This window comes from Temnothorax longispinosus, chromosome 10 (genome assembly GCF_030848805.1).
Source record: "Temnothorax longispinosus isolate EJ_2023e chromosome 10, Tlon_JGU_v1, whole genome shotgun sequence".
Classification (NCBI taxonomy): Eukaryota; Metazoa; Arthropoda; class Insecta; order Hymenoptera; family Formicidae; genus Temnothorax; species Temnothorax longispinosus.
The window spans coordinates 14,984,881-15,012,134 of record NC_092367.1 but is presented as its reverse complement, the minus strand read 5'-3'; the positions used below and the strand labels follow the sequence as shown (position 1 = coordinate 15,012,134).

General features: G+C 42.0%; 1 protein-coding gene and 1 long non-coding RNA gene across 2 annotated transcripts in view; one reads left to right on the top strand and one right to left on the bottom strand.

The window, feature by feature from the left end:
- Window positions 1–27,254, top strand: part of LOC139820717 (uncharacterized) — a 57,961-nt gene that overhangs the window by 596 nt on the left and 30,111 nt on the right. The window contains exon 2 of the long non-coding RNA XR_011734096.1: window positions 1,018–1,116. This is a non-coding gene — a long non-coding RNA (uncharacterized lncRNA). The remainder of the gene's footprint in view (window positions 1–1,017; window positions 1,117–27,254) is intronic.
- Window positions 1,519–27,254, bottom strand: part of Hgtx (HGTX homeodomain transcription factor) — a 39,894-nt gene continuing 14,158 nt past the window's right edge. Inside the window, exons 3-4 of the mRNA XM_071791007.1 lie at window positions 20,676–20,887; window positions 1,519–5,708 (exon numbers count right to left, since the gene is read on the bottom strand). Coding sequence (XP_071647108.1) covers window positions 5,460–5,708; window positions 20,676–20,887 — 461 coding nt within the window. The 3' untranslated portion in view covers window positions 1,519–5,459. The remainder of the gene's footprint in view (window positions 5,709–20,675; window positions 20,888–27,254) is intronic.

Here is a 27,254-nt window from a genome sequence, read left to right as displayed (position 1 = left end):
AAAAAGTATTAATATCTATTACATTAAAATATAAAATATGTTTGATTAATTTTACTAAAATATAATATCTAGAAAATTTCAATAATTTTTCAAAATTTACCAATCTGCTTGGTAATTTTTATCACGTTGTTTGTAAAATGTCTTTTGTATATTTCAAAAATTCCTTGGTTGCCAAGTTGTCCCAAGTTTGTAGTGAATTTGAGGGTAAAATATAACAAAAAATTCTCTCCATGATACATACTTGATTGTCTAAAATAATTTTGCGCGCGCGCAACGATTTAAAAAAGACAATAAGCGTTTAGTATCTTATTCACTTGTATACTCGTCGCGTGTTAAAACTTCTGGCATTGTAAAAGTTGATGTGCGAGACGATCGTATATGCCGTCATAATGCCGAGTATTTATTCTTTTGTGGCAAAGTTGAAGCGGCAGATAATTTGCCACTCGCTCGCAAAAAGCGAGCGTTCTTCTAGGAATTCGTTCTAGGAAATCACTTGCGCCATTCAAATTTTTTGCATCCTCCTCTCCTTCTTCAACTCTCTCCCCCTCTTCCCCTTTCTCCTTTCTACCTCTCGACCTCGCGATGGCCGATTAATTGCGCGCTAATGCTCTTCCTCCGGGCGCGCTTGCGAACTACAGCAATCGCCGGGACTAAGTTGCAAATAATTTCGCCAGACACGGATACGTGGCTTCATATAGCGCGAGTTATGCGGAGATTGCGTTGTAACCGCGATTTAATCAGAATACGGAGGTGCCGATTAACAGTATATCGCGCCTGTGCGTTAAAATTGCGCGCGAGGAACAACAAAAAGAGCTAGCCGCATCATACGTATTAAGATAAAAGGATTTATCTCTCTTTCCTCCCTGCCCGTTATATTTATTTATATTTTTGTTGTTCAGTATAGTTTTATTTCGCGCGTTATACCGGAAGCAGCATTTTCACCTCTGTCATAATCGATATATAATTGTGATAAATTATAAAATACAAAATTTATTCTAACATATTTTCTACTTTCAGGCGTGACGGAGAGAAAAAGGTCGATGGAAGGAGATCGGATGGGAGAATCTGTTCGGGACTTTCGGGAGCACGGATCTGGTAACCTGCAGGTCATCGCCGGTAAGTGACTCCACGTATTTTGCATATCTTGCGAATTTTATCAACTTTATTCTCTTTATTGCGCGACGTTAATCCGATAACATGATGCTTTTTCAAAATGGAGAAATTTGATCGCTATCCCAGTTGAACGGACTCTGAAATAAAAGAAATTACCACTTTGGTATACGATAATATTTATCATCGGTAATGAATTAAAGAATATTATTTGAACGGCGTTTTACTCTAACTTCGTTATACTTTTAATTAAACGAATGTTTGGCCGTTTTTTAAAAGCTAAATGAATTTTAATCGAATGAAAACGTGCATCGATTACGGCGATTTTAACAATGCACGGAGCTGTGAAAATTGCGTATACGCGATAATCGAGGAGGGAGGCGGGACAGGATAAATGAAGTGAACGCATTACGAGATATATAATATAATTCTACAATTATACCATAATACGTGTTCCATTTATTAAATTGGAGATATAATACACAAGCGATAGATAACACGTATGTATAATTTATACAGTATTTTATACAGATTGTCTCTACCTCGTCCATTAACAATTCACCTAGGTTTACTGTACAGCAATGTGTGTGTGTGTTGTCGGATACTCGATAGACGTTACAAGAGACTTAGGAATACGCCTTTTAGGAAACGATCGCTCGATTAGTCACAGCGCGCGAAATAGCGAAGCGTTCTTCCTCTTTTTTTTTCTGCGAAAACCCCTTTGCCCCCTTCAGGACCCTGCCTGCTGCCGAATCTTTCTGAACACAGCGCTTATCAAGTTCTACGGTTTGCATTCCCGCCGCATGTTAGACCAAAAGGCAAACGCATGAAATTATTTTCTTCTTTTTAATCTGAAGAAAAGCTTCGGAAATAAATGAGAAACCTAATATTTAAACTCTCCGTAAAAAGACGTTACATTATAATGAAAGTTACACTTTGATCAATGTTGGATTAAAACGACATCTAATATTTATTCGCACAATATGTGAAGACTTTAAAAGACAATTATTAAAACATAAAAATCTCCATAAAATCTCCTATGCTGTATAAAGCAAAGTACATATACTCTGTTAAAATAACGTCTTTACATCAAGCGAAAGCTCGGGATCACGTAATCGTATTTAGCGCTAACCTGCGGCAAGAATATATACAGAAGGTTCGTTCTTTTTAGTTGCACTTTTCCTTTACTCTATTTCCTTTTTCTTCCCCCTTCTTTCCCCCCACCCCGAAAGCCCGAATATACACCTGTCTCATTTTAAATGCGGAAAATGAAAGGAAGTGCAGCTGAAAAAAACAGAGCCAGAGTTACGAGTTTAGATCGCACGCCACGTGCGATTTATATATATATATATATATTTGTGTGTGTATGTATATATATATATATTCTCCTATTCCTCTGCATTTTTTATTTTAGTCTACAATAGACGATATCTACTTACTTCACTTACGCGCCTAGACCGAACGCCGTATTAAATACGTTAGATATCACATTCACGTTTATCGTATATCTACATAATATACAAAGTCCATTTTCGCGCGATCCGTCGACGCGCAAAAGTCCATTCGAACGTGTTAAAAAAATTCACGTATATAATTTATCTCTCAGATATATATTTTCTTTTCTTTTGATGTGGATCTGCGACTTTGCCGTAATTTTAAAATGGTTAAAAACGATAAAAAAAATCTCCATCACTTGCTGGCAGTTTAGGCAAATAAATAAATATCGGTGGGTAAAGAATAAAATCATACAAAGATAAACGAATTAATTTTCTAATAATTTTAAAATCCTTCCAACAAGGGAATGCTTAGCTGTTTTGCAGAGTTTTAATTCTCCAGGAAATAACATTAATTTTAAAATTAATTTAATTCTTTTCCGAGGCAAACGATTTTTATTTGTCGATAGCGAAATCACTAGTTCAGTACAGTTGGTTAAATTGTCACCTCGCGTTATTTGAGTTATAATCTCGACGTCATTCAACATGCGATTAGAAAGTTGCAAAATTAGAAAGATATCTTTCATATTTGGCAAATAGTTTCATTAAGCGGCACGCGAGCGCGAAGCCGCGGGTATTAAACGGCACTATCCTTCTGTAAAGCAACATGCCTTTGTCACATCCGTGAATCCGCGATGATTAATACTTTCCGATAAAAAAAACGGCCAGTTGCGTGTTTATGGCATGGCCTAGGCATGGCGAGTAATTTCCTCGGGGCGTTTTGAGCCTAGCGCATTTTTGCATATTATTATTTATTCAATCGGGAGAATAATTTGCGCCTTTTTCCCGGTGACGAGTCGACTAGTTTAGAACGACGTACAGATTGCCGGGGGCCCTGGGATTTATGGTTATCCATTAACACCTTCTTGACGGGGGCTGACGTTACGTCGCGTGCGTTGTTTGCCATATTTGCCGTGCGTTGTTTGTCGGATGGATAACAAAGCCCCCGGCGACTAATCTGCCATCGCATAAGCAGCTCGGCAAACCCTTCCTATCGATTCCTCCGTATGTAGCTCTCGCAGCTACAGACTAAATATGCACACGCGATCGAGAGATTTTGGGGATGGTAACACGTCGCGATCCAGAAGGTGGTTAACGATATATTTGGACGTCGCTATATTTTCCTGTCAAACAACACAGGAGTGTTGTCATAGCGAGCTGCCATGTGACTGTGCCTGCCAAACCGATTTTAAATCTACACAGACACGAGTTCTATTATCAGTTCATCGATACGGCATTTAACGATTATTTAAAATGACGTTAATTTATCACGTATGCTATTTCACGATAATCGAGTTCGGAAAAGTATAAATTTTAACATAAATGTAAGTATTTAATACGATATATTTGCTTGACAACCAAATCTGATTGCGTTATAGAAGCATTTACCACACATTAGATTCGTATTTATTTCCTGGAGCAAGATAGTTAGAAAGTCGCCGTACAAATATTACTGTAGTCGCACAAAAGCAAGCTCACTTTATGACAATAAATTGGTATCGTGACTGCTCGCGATTAATTGAAGTCTCCGGATCGATAAACGCGCTCAATTTGGTCGAGCGATTTGACGTCATATTTCGAGATCAGCGACGAATCGGTAGTCTTTATCGACGCTTTCGAATTATCATAGAGATCAGTTTGGCAACGGGACTTAATTCGGATTCCAATTGTCATTTTGTCGGATGGCAGATTTATTGTGCCTCGAAATTTTTATTTAATGAGAAACTCTTCTCACAAAAATGTTCTATTTAATAATCGCGATATATTCACAATAATATTCACAACAATAAATAATAATAAATATATTTATAATAATAAAAAAAATTTTTTATCGAGATAAAAAATAAATAAATAAATGGTATTTCGCTTTATACATTGTAGCGCTTAATTTTGATTTAAATGATCTCTCTCTCTCGTCGTTTCGTTAATACTTACTTAAACCATTACTGGTTCTCGAGCACCGACAAATCCGCCATCAACAAAATCAACGCTTCGCAATTCGCAATGTTTCAGAGCGAATCGAAACGCCCGTTAGAACCGGACGAAATGTTTGACACCGGTCAAAATTAATGGCAATCACCATAAAGATTGATTCGCTTCAAAGAGCCACGATCGTCGTCGACTATATACTGACACGGTATTGTCGCGAGAAACACTTACGTCCCGTTTCGTACGAACGTTAGACATATCGGACGTCCCGTAAATCGCGCGCGCTTCCTCTCGCGGTTGCAAAGTTCCTTAATATAATCTTGGAAAATCAAGTTCTCCTTACGAAAGACTAGGCGACGACAATTAAACTTCTCTAATTAAAATTTCGCTCCGGCAAAAATTCACCTGGAAGTTAACTCGAAAGTAAATCCTCTCTATGTACTTTCCTTCGTATAGATCGTCCGACGTTACGCCCGTAACTCAATAAGAATCGACTCGGCGAGCCTCAAAATTCTCAATCGGCTCTCTATTAAAATTCTAAAACCGTCCCCTCGTACTTTCCCGTGATACGGAGAAGACGCGCGACTTCCCGAACATCCCGTACGTCACTCGCGACGCCGCGTTAAGCGTCCGGCTAAATCACGAAGAAAGACACGCGGACACACACACTCGTGCAACGAACGTCTCTCTTTCTCCCTCTCTCTTTCTCTTTCTTCGTTTCTCTCTTTCTCTTTCCGCCGCCGCCGTACAGTCGTTCCACGATCATTTCTGAGCCGACACGCGCGTTGTTCTCCGAACAAGCCGCGAGGAACCCTCCGGAACGCGCCGCCCCCGGGCCACGCCTTATCCTTCTCCTCCGCGTCCCTCTTTTCCCTTTTTTCGCGCCCCCGCGTGTCCCCGGGCAACCCCCGCCGTCCCCGGCGGTTCTCAATGCCTGTACTGCTGTTCGAGCTCCCTTCGCAGCCTCTTCGCGGCGGTCTCGCCGCCACCACCGCCGCCGCCACCGCCACCACCGCCGCCGCCACCGCCGCCGCTACCGCCGTCGGCCTCAGCATCGCTGCAACCGTCCTCACCCTCGGCGACGACGCCCTCGACCTCCTCCTGCCGCCGCTTCGCCGTCGCCATCTCCGCCGCGTGCTTCTTCCGCCACTTCGTCCGCCGATTCTGGAACCACACCTGGAAATCCGAAAACGGACGCCCGTGTTAACAGATCCATGATTAAATCGTGATTTTAATTCTCCGACGCATTCGTTTGTTCAAATCCAATCTCCGAAAAATTTCGCCGGTCTCCGAAAATTGTAATTTAAAATGCTTATTGAATATTCATGTTGCAGTTTTATATTAGTTGCGATGCGATAAATGTAAAATAAGATAAAAGACTTGTCCAAAGTGACATTCTTAAAGTCGTATTTAATATGAAAATTAAATGTTGTGACATACAATGTGCAACAAAATGCATCGAAGATTTCCGAGCTTTTTTAATATTTCGTTACTGTAATAGAACGCTAATAATTCTTTCTCTGTTACATCATTAAAAATTAATCACTGTTAAAAAGATTCCGGCGACATCTAATTTGATAATGCTACAGTCTTTTAAAATAAATTTCACCTCTTGTTTATTTAGCTAAGTTATAAATGATAAACGAATAAAAATCACGAGGAGATGGCTTTCTAAACCTTATCAAATACGAGAACGAATTAACCCTCGATGAGGTAAAAATCCCCATCGCGGAGCAAAGCTTTCGACGCGAATCGACCGGTGAATTATTGAAATAGTCGACTCTCGACGTCTTTAACATCGCCCACCCGCGGAGTCCATTCGACCTCTTTCGATTAATACGCCGGCCTCGACTCTAGACCGGGCGTCTATAACATTTGAATTAACGGGCAAAGGTCCCGGAGAAAATTCATTGGCGACTGGCCTCCCGCGGGGACCGGAAGGGGGTCGGAAACGCCGCTAACTTAAGGTGCCCCTCTGCACCTATAAAGCTCGAGATACACAGTAGGAGTCTGTGTCCCCGCAACAATGTATTTAATTAACGTAACGGGTGTCAGGGGAGCACGGGGAAGCTTCACCGTAGCGCGATTGCACCCACAAACCACCCCCGATCCATGCCAGCGTGTGGCCCCCGCTAAACTCCTCCTCTTCCTCTTCGCTCCCTCGTCCTCTCTCCCTCCCTCCGGCCATCCCGTTTGCCGCCACCGCCACCGCCACTGCCGCTCTTCCGTATCCAACCCCAATCCGCAGGCTTGTTCAATGGCCGCCAAGTCGAGAGCTTAAATTAAAGATATAAGCGTCCCGGCGAGCGAGCACGGGCGCGAAGCGGTAAACGAATTAAAAAGTAAACGGCCGGCCGTAAAAGTTAATGGTTGTTCGGATGAAAATTAAAATACTCGAGGAATTAAGATAACGGAGAGGCAGGCGAATGGACAATCTGCAGGGATTGACTGCAGGCAAATGCCAGACGTAAAAAAGCAGTTCGGCCCGGCTACGAAAGTCCAATTTATATTTCATGTTGGTCTTCATAAAGAAAGAGAAAGAGAAAGAGAGAGAGAAACAGAGCAAGAGAAAGAGCTAAAGGGTGGAAGAAAGCGAGATACGCGAGGAAAAGATTAGGCGGCGCATCAGGCTGTCCTCTTAAGTCGCTTAATCTTTAATTTTGAAAGACTCTTTCTTGATTTATAATAAATCTTCCCAAAAATTCCTTTAAAAGAATTTTCATCCTTCTCTCTTTCTCCGACATAAAAGTGCAGACATTTTCAATAAATATTTTAATTAGAGAAAAAGAAAAGATCCCCCTTTTTAGAGGGATGCCAAGATTAATAACGCATCGATTTATCGAACAGCGATATTGATCTTATAATATTACTCGAGATATACAAACGCATTTTGCATGGAATAGTAGATGCTCGATCGCCGGGCTTGCCTGTATGCGATTGTGATTTCGCAATCGTGATAAACAAGCTCCTTCCGTCCGCGAGGATTCGCAATTTCAGAGATATCGTTCAATGGATCGGAGAAACTGAGGACAATCAAAATTGATACTAAGTTTACCGAACTCCCCCTCGGGATCGTGCGCGAGCCGACCTAGTTTCTCTCTATTAGTACCGACCCTGTTTACTTTGCTAAAACAAACTTTAAAGACGATAAAGCACTTATAGTTAAGCCCTTAATAAATTCAAATGCGATGTCCTATTTTTCCAGGAACGCGGATGTTGCAGATTTGTCGGATAAAGATTTATCACGTTCTTCTCTTTTCGAGATAAGAACATTTTTCCTTTCGTTAATTGCTAAATGTGCACATTCAGAAATAGTTTTATTAAAATTATTGTTTGTGTGTAAAGCGACCAAAAAATATGCGGTTAGTTTGTTGCTTTCATCAAAATTACTTAAATTTTTATTTATTTATCAGAGATACATTCTTTAATCAAATACCATTTACGTGATTCTGACAGTAATGTAACATTTTTATTTCTATATCGTTTGATAAATTGCATTAGTCATTGTATGATAAGGAAAATTTTTGTGAGCAATGTTCGAAAAATGGGGGCCGACAATTCGCAGTCGCAATTCCGATCTCTTCTCGATGAAACGATGAAAAACCGATTTGGGGATGTAACCGCAAAGCCCTTCCCGATCGTTATTCTTTAAATCGTCGCGACTGATACAGTGCGAAAATGTAAATGCAAAGAAAGTCCTGGCCGGGATCCATCCATCTTATTTTTGAACGCATTAGTCACGCGCACGTTGCCGGGAACGGGGGCGGGGAACCGGCGCCGGCGCGGTTGTCGTTCTCTCTCCCTCCCCCTTCGTTCCCCTCGACAACGACATTGCGCGTCGCCTCACAACTGTTCGATTTATTAAATCAGGATTATCTAAGCCCATTACTTTGTCCCGTCGAGAGCTAGATACAAAACCGCATTTGTAACTCGCGTAAAGCCCTTAGGGCGGGCCCGCAGAGCGAGCGGCACTGATTTCCGCGGTCGTCCACCTACCCTTTCCCTCCCCGCGTCCGTAACAGATAATACCGATAGCATCTGATCTCGCCGTTGATATCGCCGCTGGGACAATTTATTATGCGAAAGATTACGGCCGTGTGACTCAGTTCTCACCCTCGAAGGGGGGTGGCAAAATTCGCGCGAGTTATACTTCTCGAGTCAAAATTGTAACGAGACCATCGCGAATATAATTATCTAGACAAGTATTGTGATTTAAATGCGTAAACCTTATTCTTAATCTAATTATTCGAACATGCACGATAAAGTGGTTTTAAAAATCCATTTTATCTTTATCATATTTTATTTGTCTAATGACATCTAAAATGATTTTTAATATGTTTGCTGCTCACGTAGAGAAAAGATTGCGATTCTCAGAACGTTCTTTATACGATTCTTATACGATTTTTTAAATGGCAACTCTCTTTAGAATTATTTTATTAGGTAACAATATTTTAAGAATTTGGCAGTTAAAAAATTTCTCTCGAAGCACAATGATTGTATTAATAAAGGTATTTTTTAAGTGTCCGGTTTGAAAGAAACGTCATTTTCGTACGGTTGATTCCAAAATGTAACCATGTAGCGATAATAAAAAGACAGTAGAGAAAGCCGATAGACACAGATACCGGGAAGGTAAACCGTGGCAGGGGTAAAAGAACGTCAAAGACAGACATGCGAAAGGAGACGAAACGGTCGGAAAAGAAGCAAGGAGTGTAAATTAACGCAAAACCTGGGGTGCAGGTGGAAATCGGGGGAGAGGGAAGAAAATAGAAAGAGAGAAACGACTGACAAGGTGGGATATTCCGCTGGGAGAGAAACGAGAGAGGCGCGAGTAAGGGGGTGGCACAGAGATTACGAGAGAAAGAGAGAGGGAGAGATGGAAGAACTGTGTATGCATAGGAACGGATTTCGATGTAAATGCGTGAAAAGGAAAGGAAACTGCGGATTGCAGTTACAGATTGCTCTCTTTCTCTTTCTCCTTTCTCTTGTCCAAAGCCGCGTATATTCTGAGATGCCATTGGCGCAGCTCTGATAGTCCTAATCAGTTTTTCCTTCTGTTTCCCACAGGAGAGAGATATCACGATGGTATATGTCTTTCGTCGCTATTTGTGAAACATTATTTTGTATTAAAATACAAGTAAATTTTAAACACAAGTAAAAAGTTGCAATGAATACCTAGATAGAACAACGTCAGATTATATCAAGCTGCTATTGAGAGATAAATACGGCAAAAAAGTATTTAAATATTATATTATATATATATTTTTTTTTTATATTTAGGAATATTTTAGATACGTGTAAAAGACATTATTTATTCGTATTAAAAATACAAACTAACCAAAAATTATATCGTCATCATTAAAATATTGAATAGACTTTCGAAGGTAAAACATCATCGCCGAATGACAATTCGATGATTTCTCGTTCGCGGGAAACGGATCGCGCTGAAATGGAGCACTTAGCATTCTCGAGAACTCTCGGTAACGGTGATTGCCAAAAAGTCAATTAATCGGAAGCGCTGCCAGAAATACGGTGGAACTTCCGTTCCGTGCGATTGAATTACGTCGCGTATTAAGAGCGAAACGACGCACATAAGAGAAATATATTTTTCCAATTAAAAAAGAGGAAAAGAGGAAAAGAGGATCGTGTTTTCTGTCTCCACTGCATTTGGGATGCATTATTTTCAATGGCTTGGCACGGTTTTCTGATAGTTACTATATACTAGCACACGTATCGCATATAGAATACTCGTTTTCAATACTTTTAATAACCTAAATGGATATATATATACCCCAGTCTTTTTTACTCCTACTTGCATTTAATTCTCTTAGTAGCTTTCTATATTTTTCACCCACAATCGTGCTTATTAAGTTAAAAAATAGATCAAAATTATTTTTGTCAGTTTAGGCTTACAAACCCGACAAAACTTTACTCAATTTATTGTCATCATAATTTGTTATTTCATATAAACAAAATGTATTTTGGAGAAATAGTACATAAAATATTATAAATTTTACTTTAAATACTTTTCTTTACAAATTCTTCTTTTTTATAAATTTTTATAAAATCTTAATTTTCTTTGCAACATTTTTATTATATAATCTGAAGTTTATTATCTTTACTTTGTTATTTTTACTTATTGCTTTACAAGAGATAACTTTGCGATATATAACAATAAATATATATAATATATTACAAATGCTTTCATGTATTTAAAAAAATGATATAGACTGCAGGAACGACGTTATGGAAATTGATATTCGTATATCAGTCGAATTTTTCGTCACGAAGAACCCGTTCGTTGTTTTTAAATAGCACGTACGATTAATCCGTGATCGATCCCGTCGTCCGTTGAGATACGCGAGATCTACCACCGACGTCGTCGTCGCGTCGACGAGGGAACGTAACTCCCGTAACTTTTTCCAAAATCCATATCCGCGTCTGGCGCGTAAAAAAGGTGCACCGGAGCTTAAAAATTTATCGGCGATCCGATGAAAGCGTACCCTTTGAATAATAAGCGATTCGACCAATGATGCGGAAAACCTTCGAGTAAATGTCACACATGACTCCGCACGCGTCGTTAAGCATTATCGTGGCCCCGGCGTGTTTAGCGGAATTTTATCCTTGTAACCCCTTGCCTCTCGTCTTCCGTGCGCGGATTTCACAGATGCATCTTATGAGCTTTGAATTTCGATAACTGCAGTACATATACGAGGTATATATATTAATCTATAAACAGGGAGAATTAATATGTTCTATTAGACACGATTGTTTATAGTCACTTTGCGCGATAAAAATAAATCTGGAATAAGAATTACGTATACAGATAGCATAGATGCGGTAATTTTATCATTTTTATAGACTTGATTGTCGAGTCAACTCGAAAGAAATTATATTATAATCTCAATCCTTTTCTCCAATAAAACATTTTGATCAAGATTCGGCAAACGGTAATTACCAGTTTTATTCGAAACTGACTGAATACATCGTAAGATAACGGAGAACGGTGGTTTTAATACCCGCTTTTTTGCGACGCGTTATATGCCGTGACGGAAAAACCTGGGCTTTTGCCTTTTGTCATGTTGATGCATGTGGTATGATAGTATAGCGAGAGACATATCCGTGTGATGCAAACAAAACTATTGAGCCTCGACCGATGCCCTTTAACGCATTGACTGCCCGGGCTTCTTTTAGTATAAAATTTGCATTTACGCCATATGGCGTGACGCGACAGCCTATTTGTAACCCACCGACCGGGGTGGAGTAACGAGAGCTCCTAAATGCCATCAAACCGAGAGTGTTAACCGCCGCAGGCTCGATATTTGTGTCACATGTTACATTAGCTTTGTACGTAAGGCAAGGTCGATATGACGGCAGTCGCACTTTTCTGTCGACTTGTCAAAAATGCGGAGTGAATAATTAAACGAACGAAGATGACGGGATTATTTACGATTGACATAAGTAATCGCACTTGTCAGTCCAACTAAAATTTTAATTTGTAAAAAAAAACACTTGACAAAAACACTTAAGAACTAGATTTATTTCGATTCACTTTTATTTTTATGGAAATCATGTAAGACGTTTCAGAATGAACAGAAAATATTTCTTATTATAAGAGGATCTTTAACTTGAATCTACAATCAACGAGGTGATTTATTTAACAACCCCCTGTTTGTTTTATAAAACTTTTTAACATTAAATAAAATTGAACATTAATATTTTATTGCGTTTTCCGTGTTTTTCCTATTGGAGCAAAAATTTCAAAAATTTTTTGCGCGTATGATTTTCAACTTCGCTCATTTCTCTGTTGTCGGTTCTGATAGAGATATATAAGGATTGGATAAATGCGATATACATATATATTTATGCATTATACAGAATCGGAAATGGAGATTCTCTCGTCGCGCACCCTCGTGCGCGATCCGAATCGCGCAGGGTGTCGCGAATCGCAAACGCGCGGCCGCGATTTTGCGTCGTCAATCGGTTCGGAGTAATCGCAAGATTCTACGGTTCGCAATATTACAGAGTGCTCGGAACAGAACGTTTCTTCGAGTAATAAGTAACGCGATCCTCTTCGCGGGTACGGCCGGAAGAGGGAGAGGGTGGGCAGGCGGACGGGAGGAGGGCGAGTCGGACGACGGAGGGTAGTTGGCTTGCCGGCGATAATGCGCTCCTCTGTATTCCGTTGCCGTAGCGCTTCCCCATATCGATATGTTTCCTCTCTTCCCCCTGCTCCTTCCCCGCGAAACCCCCCGACCGCCCATTTGGCCCCGCGTGGAGATCAAATGGCTTCACCGATTCGCGTTATCCCCAATATTCTATTTTTATTTCGGAATCAAATTTCGCGACGGCCGTCGCGATCCGGGCGTACTTTTACGATTCTCTTTCTCTCTCTTTCTCTCTCTCTCCTTCTCCCGGCGGGACGCCCGAGGATCCTACGTTCTCGGGAAAACTCGTCGTGGCGATTCGATCTCGATATTCGCCATTATGAAGTGAGTTATCAGATATAACAGCGTATTGAAATGTCAAATAAACATCACCATCAATGGTCGAAGTTATTAATGAATCTTCTCGAGTCGCGAGGCGTAGAGCACATTTCGCTTTTTTTGCGCCCTTCCTATTTTCACGCGCGCGTTAACTTTACATCGCGAACATTCTCAGCGTCGAGTCACGAATCTCTGTGTGCGAGAGCACTTTCCCGTTAGAGCAGCTGCTCTTAATTCTCCGAGATGTACTCTCCCGCTCGCCCGGCGCCTTAATAGAAAAGAACTGTTTCTCTTTTATACGTTACCGTCCCCAATCGGGATGCTCCCGCGTTTATTAAAATACTCCCTGTTTAATTTCCACGCAACGTTCCGGTGTTTAGAACGCAGGAGGATTCTCTCTCTGTCAGTTCAAATACTGAAGAAATCTGATTATTAAAGAAGTATTTTACTAGACACTTTTCAGCGGGAAATTTGCATCATCCATTTTTACAATGTAGTGCATAAATATGCCATTCTTAATTTAAAAAAATTTATCCAATTATTACGCATAAATCTTTGCCTGTCTCATTTGTAAAATTCTATAAGAATGATACACAGAATGATACACAGAATCCATTTTCCGGTATCCAAAATCGTCGCTAAGATCCTTTCGGACATCTTTCTTCAGCTAAAAATATTCAGCGCTTGCCATCGCCGATGGGACGATGTAAATGCGATCAAAAATTTATGTTATTTCTATATCCTCGGGCCGTAAACGCCTTCTCGATCTCCTTATAAAATTCTTCCGAAAATGATTTCGCGCCCATGATGATAGAGAGATCGATCGAATTGATGTAGTTAGAGGGGAATTTATAATAATCCGCCAGCACGGCCATCGTGAAAAGAAATATAATAGAAAAATATTACTTATATAATAATACTTATGTAAAGTAATGCCGATAAAATTAACATTGATAAAAATTTAATCGGATAATTTTCATCGATAACTTAGGAACACAAGTATCGTTTATCGAATATATTTGAAGATTTGTGTTCTCTCTTTTATCTTCGAGGAAGGAATCATGTTTTATAGAATCTGTCTATTTTATGAAATACAAGCTGTCCCTATTGAGAAATTGTTCCCAGTAGCAGTTACTCCTGATTTATGGAAATTAACTTTTTGCGAACGCGGACTGCAACTCTAATGCGAATTTCCGGAAACGGTACGATGTGCGTGACATGTGTACGCGAAGGAACGGTATATGTTAACGCACAGTGCCGCTAATTTAGACAAGAAACGCATTATGTAGAATATCTTTAGACGTCTCGATACGAGCGGTCGACTGACTCGATGATGAACACCGGTCAAACTAAATGCATCGAAACGATCCTCGTGGTGCGGCAAATAAACCTTCCACGATCATTCTTACGTATAATAATTAGAAATGTGTATAAAGAAATACATAAAAATAAATATTGCGATTGCACTAACGATATAGAATGTATTGAACGATATAAAATACATGAAAATTGTGCGACGCAAATATGAATGTATTTATACGCGATGTTTTTAAATTTATCATAAAATATTATTTATTAATTACTGTCGAGTATTTATATATTGTTATCTGGCATTAATTAAAGTATCGAAGTATAAATTAATATCACAATTTTATCACATGTTTTTCTCTTTTTTGCCAACAAACTTTTTTATTTTATTAAACTGAACATAAATATGAACTTTTTTTAAACCTTCTTCGTCTTTTTTCACACGTACTTTTTGTTGCTCTATTATAAATTAGCTCAAATAAATGCGTGGGTATACAAGCTTATATTTTCGGTGTCCTATATATTTTTGTATTGCGTTAATGATGTTAACTGGCGATATCATAGTGTCTCAAAAATTAGCAAGAACGCCTCGCGTTCAAGGTGCAGAGTACCGTGTTCAAGCACGGAATGTGTACATTTTGAAAATACCTGGCAGGGCCACTGTAAGCGTACATCGGATGTGAGTGAAGCGACGTCATCGAAAAGCAATTATCGCATGCATCGTCGCGACCGACCCAAAAGCTAACGCGCGTCCGGTTTATCAAACGTCGACCGACGCAGTTTCTCGCCACCGCGATAATCGAGCTTACCGCGTTACAGCAAGCAGGGGGCATTACTTTCCTTTGCGCCGGTATCGAAATATTGGCCCCCCGGAAAAAGGTTCCTAATAATTTCCCGAGACCGGCCCATACAATTACGCGGCCCATAAAACATAATGGCGTCTCGGGCGCCCGTGTATACACCCCGATATAATTCCGTGCCGGCGATCTCGACGAGATCGTTCCGCTGGCAGGGTCGAGCGGAAGGAAGGGAAGGAGCGAGAGAAAGATGGATGGACGAACTGAGGTGGGACACGCGAGACGAACGGAGAGAGAAGATCCGAGCAACAGCGGCCGGGAAGGTAGCTTGGCAGGTTTGGCCGAAAAATAAAGTCGGTTTTATCGAGAAAGAGAGAAAGAGAGAGAGAGAGAGACAGAGACAGAAAGAAGAAAGAGAGCAGGACCGAGAGGCAAGCCGAGTCGGTGGAATCGCGGGCATTATGGAGTCAAGTACATGTGGGCCAATTTCGAGGGTACGCGATGTGGTGTGGTGTGGTGTGGTGCAGCGCGATACGGCACACTGATGGTGGTAGTGGGAGGTGAATGAAGGGTACGCCGCCTGCTGCCGTGATTTATCACGCCACGCCGCGCCGCGCCGCGTACATACACCGCCATGATGATACATGGCAGAGGCGGAGAAGCGGGGCAGAAGAGAGACAGAGAGAGAGAGAGAGAGAGAGGGGGAAGGGGGAGAGAGAGACCTTCCGCCTCGTACTAATTGACGTCATCGATATTGGTATCCGTCGACGAGCAGATTACTCCGCCGTAAACAACTCGGCCCACCAACCCCCCAGTCACCGAGTCGGTCCCCCTCCGGTAGCTGCTGCTGCTGCCGCACATTCTGCCTGGACGGGGAACCACTTTGCCATCAGCATCAGCATCACCATCACCGCTATCGTACAGCGTGAATAGGGATACGCAGCGCACGTTGTAAGGCACGTTGCAATTCCGCGTGTACTGGTGACCCTATCCATAGCGTTTGCCCTTTGGAGGAGACACAGTCGTAGCGAAGGGCCCGAGCCCGTTTTGCGACGTGTAGTTTGATATCGTGTTTAATGTGTTGGGGATGCCGCTGTTTTCAATTAACTCGAAATGGTGCAGGATGTTTTGCTTAAAAGCAATGGCGAAAGGAAGGGAAGTTACTGAAGTAGGGTGAGTCGGTTGATTGTGTGGTAAAAGTGACGCTATGAATGTCCTCCAATTATAAGGTTGATACAACGCTCTAATGATGTCATTACAATTAAATAAATACTTATTATTTTTAATAACTTTTTAATAATTATTAAGTTCTATTTTTTCTAACGTACAGAGCGTAAAGCATTCATATACGAATATTAATTTATTATATACTTTTATTAAGCAGAATTATATTATTCCTACAGAAACATTCAACGAAATTATATTAGAAAACTAATTTTTTAAGATTTATTTTAACCATGTGTCTCACATTATTTATATAAATCTTCGTCTTCTCCTAATCATTCTGTCCTGAGTTCAAGACACAGCACATTAGAAAAAGTTTTCGGTGAATTTATACGGTCAACTTTTTTTAAATGGCATCTTCAAGTCCGAATCTACAATCCATTCAAATAGGATTCGTGCAATTCAGACAACTATTAGACCGCGCTTTAGAGATAAAGGACCATCCCCGCTCCCCCCCGCACACACTTCAACCAGCTCAACAAAGTTATAGTCTATCCAAACACTCCCTTCCGCCGTATCCGCAATCGCCTCGATAAAGAGAGAGGCTGCAGAGACCGCTGACTTTCCGTCGCGGCAATGAATCGCGACTACCACACCCCCGGCATCATCTGTACAAGAAAGTATCTAATCCCCCTGATTCACTGTCGATGCCATCGCTATACACAACCCTGTCCAACTCCCTCCCTCTTTCTCTCTTGCTTTCTCTTTCTCTGTCACTATCCTCGAACAACCCCCCGTGCTGTCGCTCGCTCTCGCGCTCTTCATCGCCCTCGAAGCTACCCTCTATCTCTCGTTCTCCCTCGTGATACACGCTCCGATATATGAGAGAGATAGAGCCCGCCTACGAGACAGGGGCGCCACGGTCTTTAACTCGCAAATGCCCCGCGTTCACTTTGCCGTATTAGATTCTAATAGGGGGACACGCGCGCTAGCTGAGGGGGTCATTCATGCTAAAAGCTCTTCGTCTCGTCTCGTCGCGTCGCGTTGCACTTGACTTGCCTTAACTGAGTGTTTACGCGGTGGTCCCTGATTAAATCGTGCGACGGACATCATTGCCAATTTCGACAATGACGAAATTATACCCATTCGATCGCGCTATTCATTAGACGCGTGACGAAATTAATTAATCCGTTTGAGGAAATATTGTATAAATGAATTGCATATGTATATAAATGTATCAAGCATATATTTTGATGCGGAATTCCGAAGAATTAACGATGGCAATTTTTTCAAACAAGTGTTCGCGGCATTTAATTTAACTTAATTTTCTTTCTTTTTGTAGATAATAATATTTACAATTTAGAAGGAATAAATATGTCTCTCAAGGAGAAAGCTATGTTAAAAAGTAACGCTTGTTTATTAATTAAAAATTAAACAATATAATATATATAGTAACATAATATATAATAATGTAATAATAAAAAAGTTCTACACAGACCTGTAGTGATTTTAAATTCAATGTTACACACATGTCGCGTACAAAATACTATACGTACGTATGTGTGTGTGTGTGTGTATGTGAAACACCTGTATCATTTATTAGCTCAGATTACGCATATACATCACCGGCAAATATTTCATCGCAAGAATTTATGCGAACACCGACCGCGCGCATTACGGAGAGACGCTCCTTCCCGTGTCGTTCCGCGAGAAGGATATGGGAGTCACATTCGTGCAACGACGTTCGGTTGATCGAATATATTAACGTGCGGGCAATTTGTACAGCCTGACGGATATAACCCCGTGAACCATCGGTGGCAAAATGTATTCCGGGAGATTACATCTCCCGAAATCCGCACAGTCGCGCTATTAGGCGAACAAAAAAGGAAAAAAAAGAGAAAAAATCGCACGCGCGCGCTCTCTCTCTCGCGTGCCCCCATACGGACGCGGGCGTCGGTAAGGTATACGTTTCGATAATGAAAAAGTTATAAATCTGGAATTGTGAAATGGCGGGCCGGTATAAATCTTCATCGGGCAGCGCTGCCAAATCCCTTCGTACCGCGTAAATCCCTTTCCAATATTGAAAAAAGTGATAGGTCCAGTATGTAATGATCCGGTATTACCCGAAACCGCGAGGGAACGGTATCGATCTATCCTTGATATTCCGCTCGCATCGACCGCATCGTTCTCTACATCCTCCCGCGTATCCCAATTATAAGATACCACCCTCGAATAAAACAACCATTGCGCGCACAGTCGCAATGCCGCGCCGCGCGAGCGCAGTTACGCGATTTCTTTAATTTCGGACAAGCGACAGATTTATTGAAATCTTTCGTATACGCTTTTCCTCCCTCTTTTTTTTTTATGACAAAGCTTGCGAATTTTTGGAATCGATTCTATTAGCGGGATCTCATTTTTGAAGAAAGTTGAAACATTTAGATCGAAATCTCTCGCGTAGGGGTGAAGCCGCTGAATGTATAAAGCAACAGCTGTAATCCAGTCGATATCGCCATTTTTCCCCCCTATCATACAGATATATATATTATATATGTTATACCGCAGATAGTTTCACGATTGCCGCTGAGAAACTTTAAAGGAAATCGCACGATACCGCGAGATAACGCGGGATTCATCGGGGGTGTTGATGTAAACAACCCCTCCCTTCCCTTCCCGATCTTTTTTTCCCAAGTCAGCCGGTCGCGTAAAAGAGTACGCGGGTATATATTGTCGTAATATTTCGAAAAACGCGCCGGCACTCTCCGAGATCCGGTGGCAATCTCGCCCTTGAAGATGGCATATACGCGGAGGTGAATCGCCTCTTCCCGAGGAAATCCGAGGTAATTGAATGCTAACCCTCCTCACCCCCGCGGCGCGATCCCTCGCCCCGCGCGCTCTTGTTCCGCGCAACTCCTCCTCGTCCACCCTCCGTGTCGCGTCCCTCGTCTACCCCCCTGGCCACCCCAACCCCCGTGGGCTTCAGGGGGCGCCACGCTCGCACTCTCGCTCCCCCTTCGCCATCACTCACCGACACAGACTTGTAGCTTTCAATAAAAATGTAAATATGGCGGCGTAGAACGAGCCAATGACAGCGCTACATCGACGCCCGAGTCCGCGAGGGATAGATAGATAGAGAGAGAGAGAAAGAGAGTGAGACAGAGAGGGAGAGAAAGGGAAAACCCTGCCCTGCAGCAGGGGTTGAGGGTTTCCAAATGCCAAGCTTTCTCTCTCTCTCTCTCTCTCTCTCTCTCTCTCTCTCAGAGGGTCGAAGATGGCGAGAGAAGAGGAAGAGGAGGAAAAGGGAGACGAAGGGTGGAGAGGAAAGCTTCGACTCGGAGCGGAACGCCGAAGGTGGATGGCGAAGAGGCGGAGGAGCTTGCGGGGGGCCAGAGAGATGCCCGGGGAGGAAGAAGAGCGGAGTGCAAAAGCTTACTCTCTCTCTCCCTCCGTCCTTTCGCTCACCGTCACCGCGGCCTCACCCGAGTTTCACCCGTGTCTCACCCGGTGTTCCCCGTTCTTCTCCCTTCCGGTGACGGTGAGAGGGTAGCGAAAGGGAGAGGGGCGGACGCACCGCCGGCATCCGCGAGAGAGCGACGCCGAGGATGACGCAGGTGCCGCAAAGCTTGACACGTCTCCGGCTGTTTTGTCACCTTCTTTTATCCTTCGAACTTTTTTACCGGCTACCTCGTTAGATGCCCTCCCTTCCCACCTCCTCCGTTCGCCCCCTCCCCCTTTCTCGCTCTCCGTGCCTTCCCTGCCCCGCGGGCGGGGCGCGTTGATGGAGTAAGCCGGGCAACGAGCAGGACGTTTTTTAAAATCGCGCCTCCGCGCGCGAGCGAGCCGCTTTTTGCGGGAGCCATCGTGGAAGGGCCCCTCTCGGGGCGTCGACGGGCGATCGCAGGCGGATTTCTTTTTTCGGAGGGAGATTTTTCGGTCGCGGATTACTTCGCAGCGCGCGCGGATTTGCGTTTCCCGCGCCGGGGCGATGCTTTGATCGATCTCTCGGTGTCAGCGGCGAACTCGAAGACAAATGTCTCCTCGCCTTCTTTTTCACGAAGGGATACTCGCGATATGGTTTTGACGAGTGTCGAGATATTTACAATGTGAATCACGTAAAACCCTTATATCTATTGTATTGGCCTATCGCTCTTGCAAAGTACCTCTCGTCAAATGTTAAACAAAAAATATTAAACCTCTTTTCCATACAACTAAGCATCTAAAAAAAGATATATCTTTAATTTCGGAGATAAACGTAAAGGATATATTGTTCTTTTAGAAGACGTGGCGATTTTTAAACAACGAAAGACAAAATTATGCAGATTGATCGAACAAAAGTGTCATTTGCGTCAATTCGCCGAATGTACAGTGAGAGTGCATGGTAGCGGAGATGTTACCTTGACTTGAGATTCCGACATCCCGAGGGCGTACGCCAATTTGGCGCGCTCCGGGCCGGCTAGGTACTTGGTCTGCTCGAAGGTCTTCTCTAGGGCGAAGATCTGCTGTCCACTGAACGTGGGCCTCGTGTGCTTCTTCTTGCCTCCCTCGTGTTCCCCGGCGCCGCCGCCCGTGCCCGTCATCGCTTGCTGACAGCCCAGCTGTTGCGACACTGCAACATTCGCGTCACCCGATGAGTGGCTCCTGAATATCCGTTTCGCTTCGCTGCGAATGGAGTAATTAGCCTTGGTCAATAGCATAGGGCGGCGTTCTGTTTAATTTAACCTAAGACGTAGCGTTCGAAGCGAGAGAGATTAAGAGAAGAGAAGAGAAGAGATCATAATGGTCATTTTAAAAATACACAGTCGCATCTAACAGATTGAAACATTTATTATTCCGCTTTTTTCAAGCTTCTGAAAATCGCCATCCTCTGCCGAATTATTTTTTATAAATAACTGTGTACTTTTTTATTCGCATGCTGATATATTACGTCATTTAATAGAAAACACCGATTCTTGGAACAGTTGAAATAAGAAGCGTTGAATTCGATAGTCAAAAAAAGTCACAACGGAATTTTAATGTCACACCTACGACGAGCCGATTGTAAACTTTTATTGCGTTTTCCAGCAATTGTGTGCATCCGATTGTGCGTGCCGTCGTGCGGGCATTCTATCGGGTCCCTCATGTTCTCTTTTTCGATTCGTAGAATTGAAGGGGAAACTCCAAATCCCATCTGTGACTTTCGTCATGACGAGTCATAGGGAAATATCGTCATATTTTACTTTGTTATACTAACATCAATACCTTGGATTATAGATAAGCGAATATAAGATGCATACATGGGGCAAGTGCATGTAACCTTATATAATAAATTTGATTTCGTTATATTGCTAGTATGCTAATTATACAGCGCAATGAAATTTATTACGATGATGCAACGCTATTATATGCACTTGCCCCATATACACACTTACCCCCATTTGTTTTACGTAGGAAAAATATGTCTGCGATATATCTTGGAGCATAATTAGCTTCCGTGTTATAACCGTAAGAAGTATTTCATTTTAACCGCAGTTCGAAATTAATTCGCCGTATTCCGGGAATTAATTACGGTCCTTATAACGTTGGTAATTATTGCCGCAGACATTTAATATTTCTCTCTTTCATTCGGCTCGCGATTACAGCTGACTGATTTTTCTACGATGTGTGTGTGTGTGTCTTCTACTTCTTCAATTATTTATATTTTAATTACCGACGTAAATCAGTCTGGACGAATATTTAAAGCAAACTAATCTGTCTTTATATATTTGCAGCTCATACTGTTCTGATATTTTGATAATTTAATTTCATTAATTTAATTATTTTATTTAATAGTTACAATATTTACAATCTCTTAAAAATTGCAGACTAGGAATATATGAAACGATATAAGTGTCATTTTTTTTCCTTCATATTTTTCATATTTTTTTCACGAGCGCATTAATTGTAAGATACTTATTATCAACACCATGCATATGAATGATTTTCTTTATATTCTTATCTCTAAACAACCAAAATCGATTACATTTTAGATTATATTACTCTTTTCTCCAGTTTATTCAAAGGTGGTTTTTTTTAGACAATTATATAAATTCGAATTTCTAATCAACGATAATTATCGAGCGTCAGCGTCAACAGCATCATCTAGAAAACCTTCATAGATTAAACGACTTTATCTCATTTGCGTCGGCTGATCATTTTTAATCTCGGCCACACTCGGTCGAGCCGTCCAAGTCTTAATTAGATCGGAAAAAAGAGGCTCGAGAAAATTTTCGAGGGTAATCGAGAGGGACAGTCGAGGGGGACGTCTTCTGCGGAGAGACGAGGGGGCCGCACACGGTCCGATGCGGCATGTGGGCGCGTATATACAAGGGGGCGAGAAGCGAAAGGGACTCGGCGGAGGGGGGGTGGGTAGAAGGAAGGGTCGGCCGCGCAGGGTCGTCGTGACGCGGTACAGTGTGGGTTGTGGGACTTTAATTTAATAAAGCAATTTGTAACGGAATACGGAACGAGGCAATAATGGCCGGTCGGCGGGGAGGGTTCTAATGAGCTGCTTACCGCACTCCAACCCCGGGTTGCCTTCGACGGCGACGGGGCTGGTGTACGTTTCTCCGCCGCGTTGGATATCCCCCCATTCGTCCTACTAAGCCGCCGTGCATATCTCCGCGGCCGCCTCCGCAAAACGCGATAAGTCCGCGTTTTTATCAAAATTTGTATGCGCCGCATACGGCGCGCCGCGGGATTTTCTTTCGCGGTATAATTTCAGACTTGCCTCTCGCGAGATAAAGCGTTATCAGTGTCATTGGCGATGGCGTAATTTGTCAGGGAACTTACGAGAAACGATCGAACTCTTGTGAGCGTGACAATTAAATTCGGATTTTAATTAATTGTGAAAAATTTACTAAGACGTCAAGATAAAAAATTCCAACATTAAACTTAAAATTAAATAAAAGCACGTGATATATACGGTTATATATGGTTATTTGGACATTTATGATATTAGGAATTTTTCACAAAGAATGACGAACGATTCATCATGATATATTTTGTAACATATATATAATATGTTAAGCAAAACATATAACGAAGAAATATTGCGTTTCCAAACGCGAGCTTTTTAATTAAAGTACTTTCTTGATTTTTTTAAACAAGCCGGATGTCCGGTTGTGTCCGATCGTTCCGACGATTTATTGCCCGGCTCTTTCCACAAAATATTTTTTTCACTCGGGAATTCGGGGACCTGTGGTATAAAGTTTTAACCCATCTATCGACCATGCCGTCCAATTCCAATTGAATCCGCCCGCACCGTTTCGCGCGCGAGAGTTTTTCCCGCAAAGAACTAGTTAATACAATAAATGAAATAAACGATCGTTTCCGCGCCATCCAAATTCCTGTGTGTTCAGATTATATACGCAACACGATGTTGTTTTTACGCAAACAAAATCCACGAAAAGAGACTCGTCCGCTCGGTCGAGTCGTTTACGCATCACGTCGATCAAAGGACTATTTGTCTTCGGCACGTGGTCATATCTGTCGAAGGTATCATCCTCCGCTACGCCAACGGATTCCGGATTAATCTTTGTAGCGTGTCGCGGGCTTGATAGAGGGTGGGCGAGGAGAGGAAAGGGAAGGACCATAATTTAATCAGCCGATTTAGAGTGAACAAGTGACACGCGTGTCGCGGCCGGTGTATGCGAGCGAAATCGCTCCGGATAATGCGTATATATCGATACCGCCTCCAACATGTAGCCATCGCGTGCGCGCGCGCGCGCACGCGCGGCATCGCCGCCGCGGATAACGCTCCGATGTCCGATTAGACGAAGTATCGGCACGGCAAATTGATGCGTCCGCCCGCACCGTGTCGATGTAAATCAGCGGCAGGTGACCGTATCGGGCGTGAGCGCGCGCGGCGTTTCAAAAAAGAGGAACGATCAAAAACGAGACACCGTCCGGCCATTCGTAATATTCGTTATCGGCGAACGGAAGTCCGGGTACGAGGCTCGGCCGCGCTCGATTGCTCGATTTATACGGGGTGAGCGACCCCCCTCGCGCGCGCACGCGGTGTCACGGGCCGTTTTATCCACCCGAGAGTTCGGGGCGAAACAAATCATTCGTGGTAAAGATGCGTCGCGATTCGGATATATAGAGAGAGAGAGAGAAAGAGGGGGGGGGGGATCGATAGGATAGTTTCAATTATTTTTTTTAGCAGTATCAGAATTTATTCTTGTTCGAGCGCTTGTGGCTGCTGTTTCCACTTAGGAATTCTAAAGCTCCGAAAAAGGAATTTTATTATTAAACTAACAATAAGACAATGTTAAGTTGTACTAAAAAAATATGTCCTTTTAATTTAGCGTCTGATTGTCCTCATTAAAGGATTGAGCAATATTTATATAGAAATAATGGCAGCACAGAAAAAATTTTATATTAAATTTTACTATGCTGTCGCACCAACTGCAGACCATCAAGACGCACAAGTTTAAATGCTTATAGTCTTATAGTACCATCTTATAGTACCATCAAGACGCACAAGTTTAAATGCTCTAGTCTTATAGTAAAATTACTATGTCCATAGCATTTAGTGCTACAATCATAGCATTTAATGCTATAATTATAACTATAATTAAATGCTATGATCGTAGCACTAAATGCCATGGACATAGTAATTTTACTATAAGACTATAGCATTTAAACTTGTGCGTCTTGATGGTCCGCAGTTAGTGCAACACCATAGTAATATTTACTATAAAATTTTCTCCGTGAGGTAGACACACACACATGTGCAATAAATAATATATCTCTTTATTTAATCTGTAAGTAAAATTTTGAATCACAAATAGAGAATGTACATTTCTATATCGAGTTACAATATTACAATATTAAGAGAAATAATTTTCGAGGCAAAACGTTTCGACGTCAAATGTGTACTCCATCAATAATAATTATATTCAAGTGGATATTCAGCGCGATGCTTTTGTGTCGGAATAAAAAGTCCGGGATGACGTAGGGCGATGGTCCGTCACTTCGACGTAATTGAATCGGATATCACTCGACTTCTAGAAAGCATGATCGGGCGCTCTCTTGAAAAGGGGCTGCTCGCTCCATCGACGACCTGAGTAATAACGACGCGCATCGAGTCGACTGACGTCCGGAGAGGAATGCTTTATCGAGTGTGCAAAGTGTGTTGTCACCAAAAGTAAATGGATGCTTAGTTAATTCGAGCTAACGAGACTTCTCCGCCGGCGCACTGGTAGCGCGAGATCCATTAACGGTGGTATTGGCGCCGATCGAAGGGTCACGATCATTAGCGAGACTCGCAAGAAAGAATGTATTGCAAATAAAATTACCTCGATTCTTCCATATAGATAATATTCGGATAACGAAGAAATTTAAAGCAGTAAGAAATAATACAAAAATTGGAACTGAAATGATTAATCATGATATAATGCTTAATTTCAAATATTCTAATATTTATATGTAACTATTAAAATTTATATGAGAGACTCTGTGCATAAAAATAACTTTTCAAAAGTGATGTAAATTTTTTGAGAAATCAATCGTCGAAGGGCTGTTCTTGATTTCTACGCCGAGACGACGGCGACGTATACCCCGTGAAACACACTCGCGAAAAGTTATTGGAAGTCTGATCGCGGTCGGCTTCTTCCTGCTAGGGTGATTCGCTCTCCATGGATATATCGTGAGTAATAACAATATACATCGGCCGGCATGGACCGCCGCTGGAATCTCGTCGCGTCAGCGACGTTTTCATTACCGGGTTCGCTTACGTGACGCTTACCCGGGTGAGTTTCGTGTCCATAAAGCCCACCAAATGAGGAGGCGAGGAGAGACAGGAGTCTGGTGAGCGCGAGGGGAAAAAAAGGGGGGAAACACGGAAAAGAACGGGCGATGACGGCGTGAAAAAAAGTGTGGAGAAATGAGAAGGAAAATACAGGAAGGAGTGGCAGAAATAACATTGTACGTCGTGGATATCTAAACAGAAATAAGGTGCACGATATCCGACGTTCTCTCGTTATGGGAATGAGAACGAAGGGAAGGACGTGCGGATGGATAGATGCCCGTCATTTTCACGAGAGGTTCGTGTTTTATGCATAGGATAGGATTTTATGCTACACGGGAGTGAAATCGGAGTGTTATGAGGGGATTTTATGCGGGAAATCTTGTGCGTGGATTACAAATTAATATCAACGAAAGTTATTAAAAGTTTTAACGTTATAAAACTTCTGTTTATTAATTAATATTGACAAAGGCTTAGAGAAATTTTTTGTAACGTTACAAAGTTCTGTGATATTAAAAATATAAAATACTGTAACAGTAAAACTCTACAACGAAAATATTAATTGAGATTATAGAAGGTCTAAATTTAAGTTTATTCTTTAAAGTTTCAAAACCGTGCCCCATTTAAAAGATTAATACAATTAAAAAATTCTTGAGATATAAGAGGAATATGCCTTTGTAAATGTAATTCTTCTTTCCCTCTCTAAAGCCGTAATCACACTACGGGTTGCGGGTTCGGTTACGGGTTGAGGTTACGATTGAGTGTTGGAAACCAACCAATCAGAACGAAGCAGTCCACCGGCTGAGTTGCAGGTTACAATTTAGACGTGAGCCTATTTGATCAATCTGCAACTGTTAACCATATAACGCCAACAGCAACCGAGCCCACAACCCGTAGTGTGATTACGGCTTAACGCAGGTTCAAAACTATAAGGTTCCCTACAATTAAAATCTTTCTAATTACTTTCAAAAAATTCTTGATACAATTGATACAAATCAAATACTTTAATCAATTTAGAGCTCATGTTCTTAATTAGCTATACGAGTCTTAAGTCTCTAACAAATATCGAGACGATTATATTGTTACTGCTAGCCTCTGCCAGGTGCGAGGAAAATAAGGATGACGGGAGCAGGAAGGATGGAAGTCGGTCCGGGCTGGCTTATCCCGGGTATAGTTGTAGGTATCCCGGATATATATATGGTGCGGA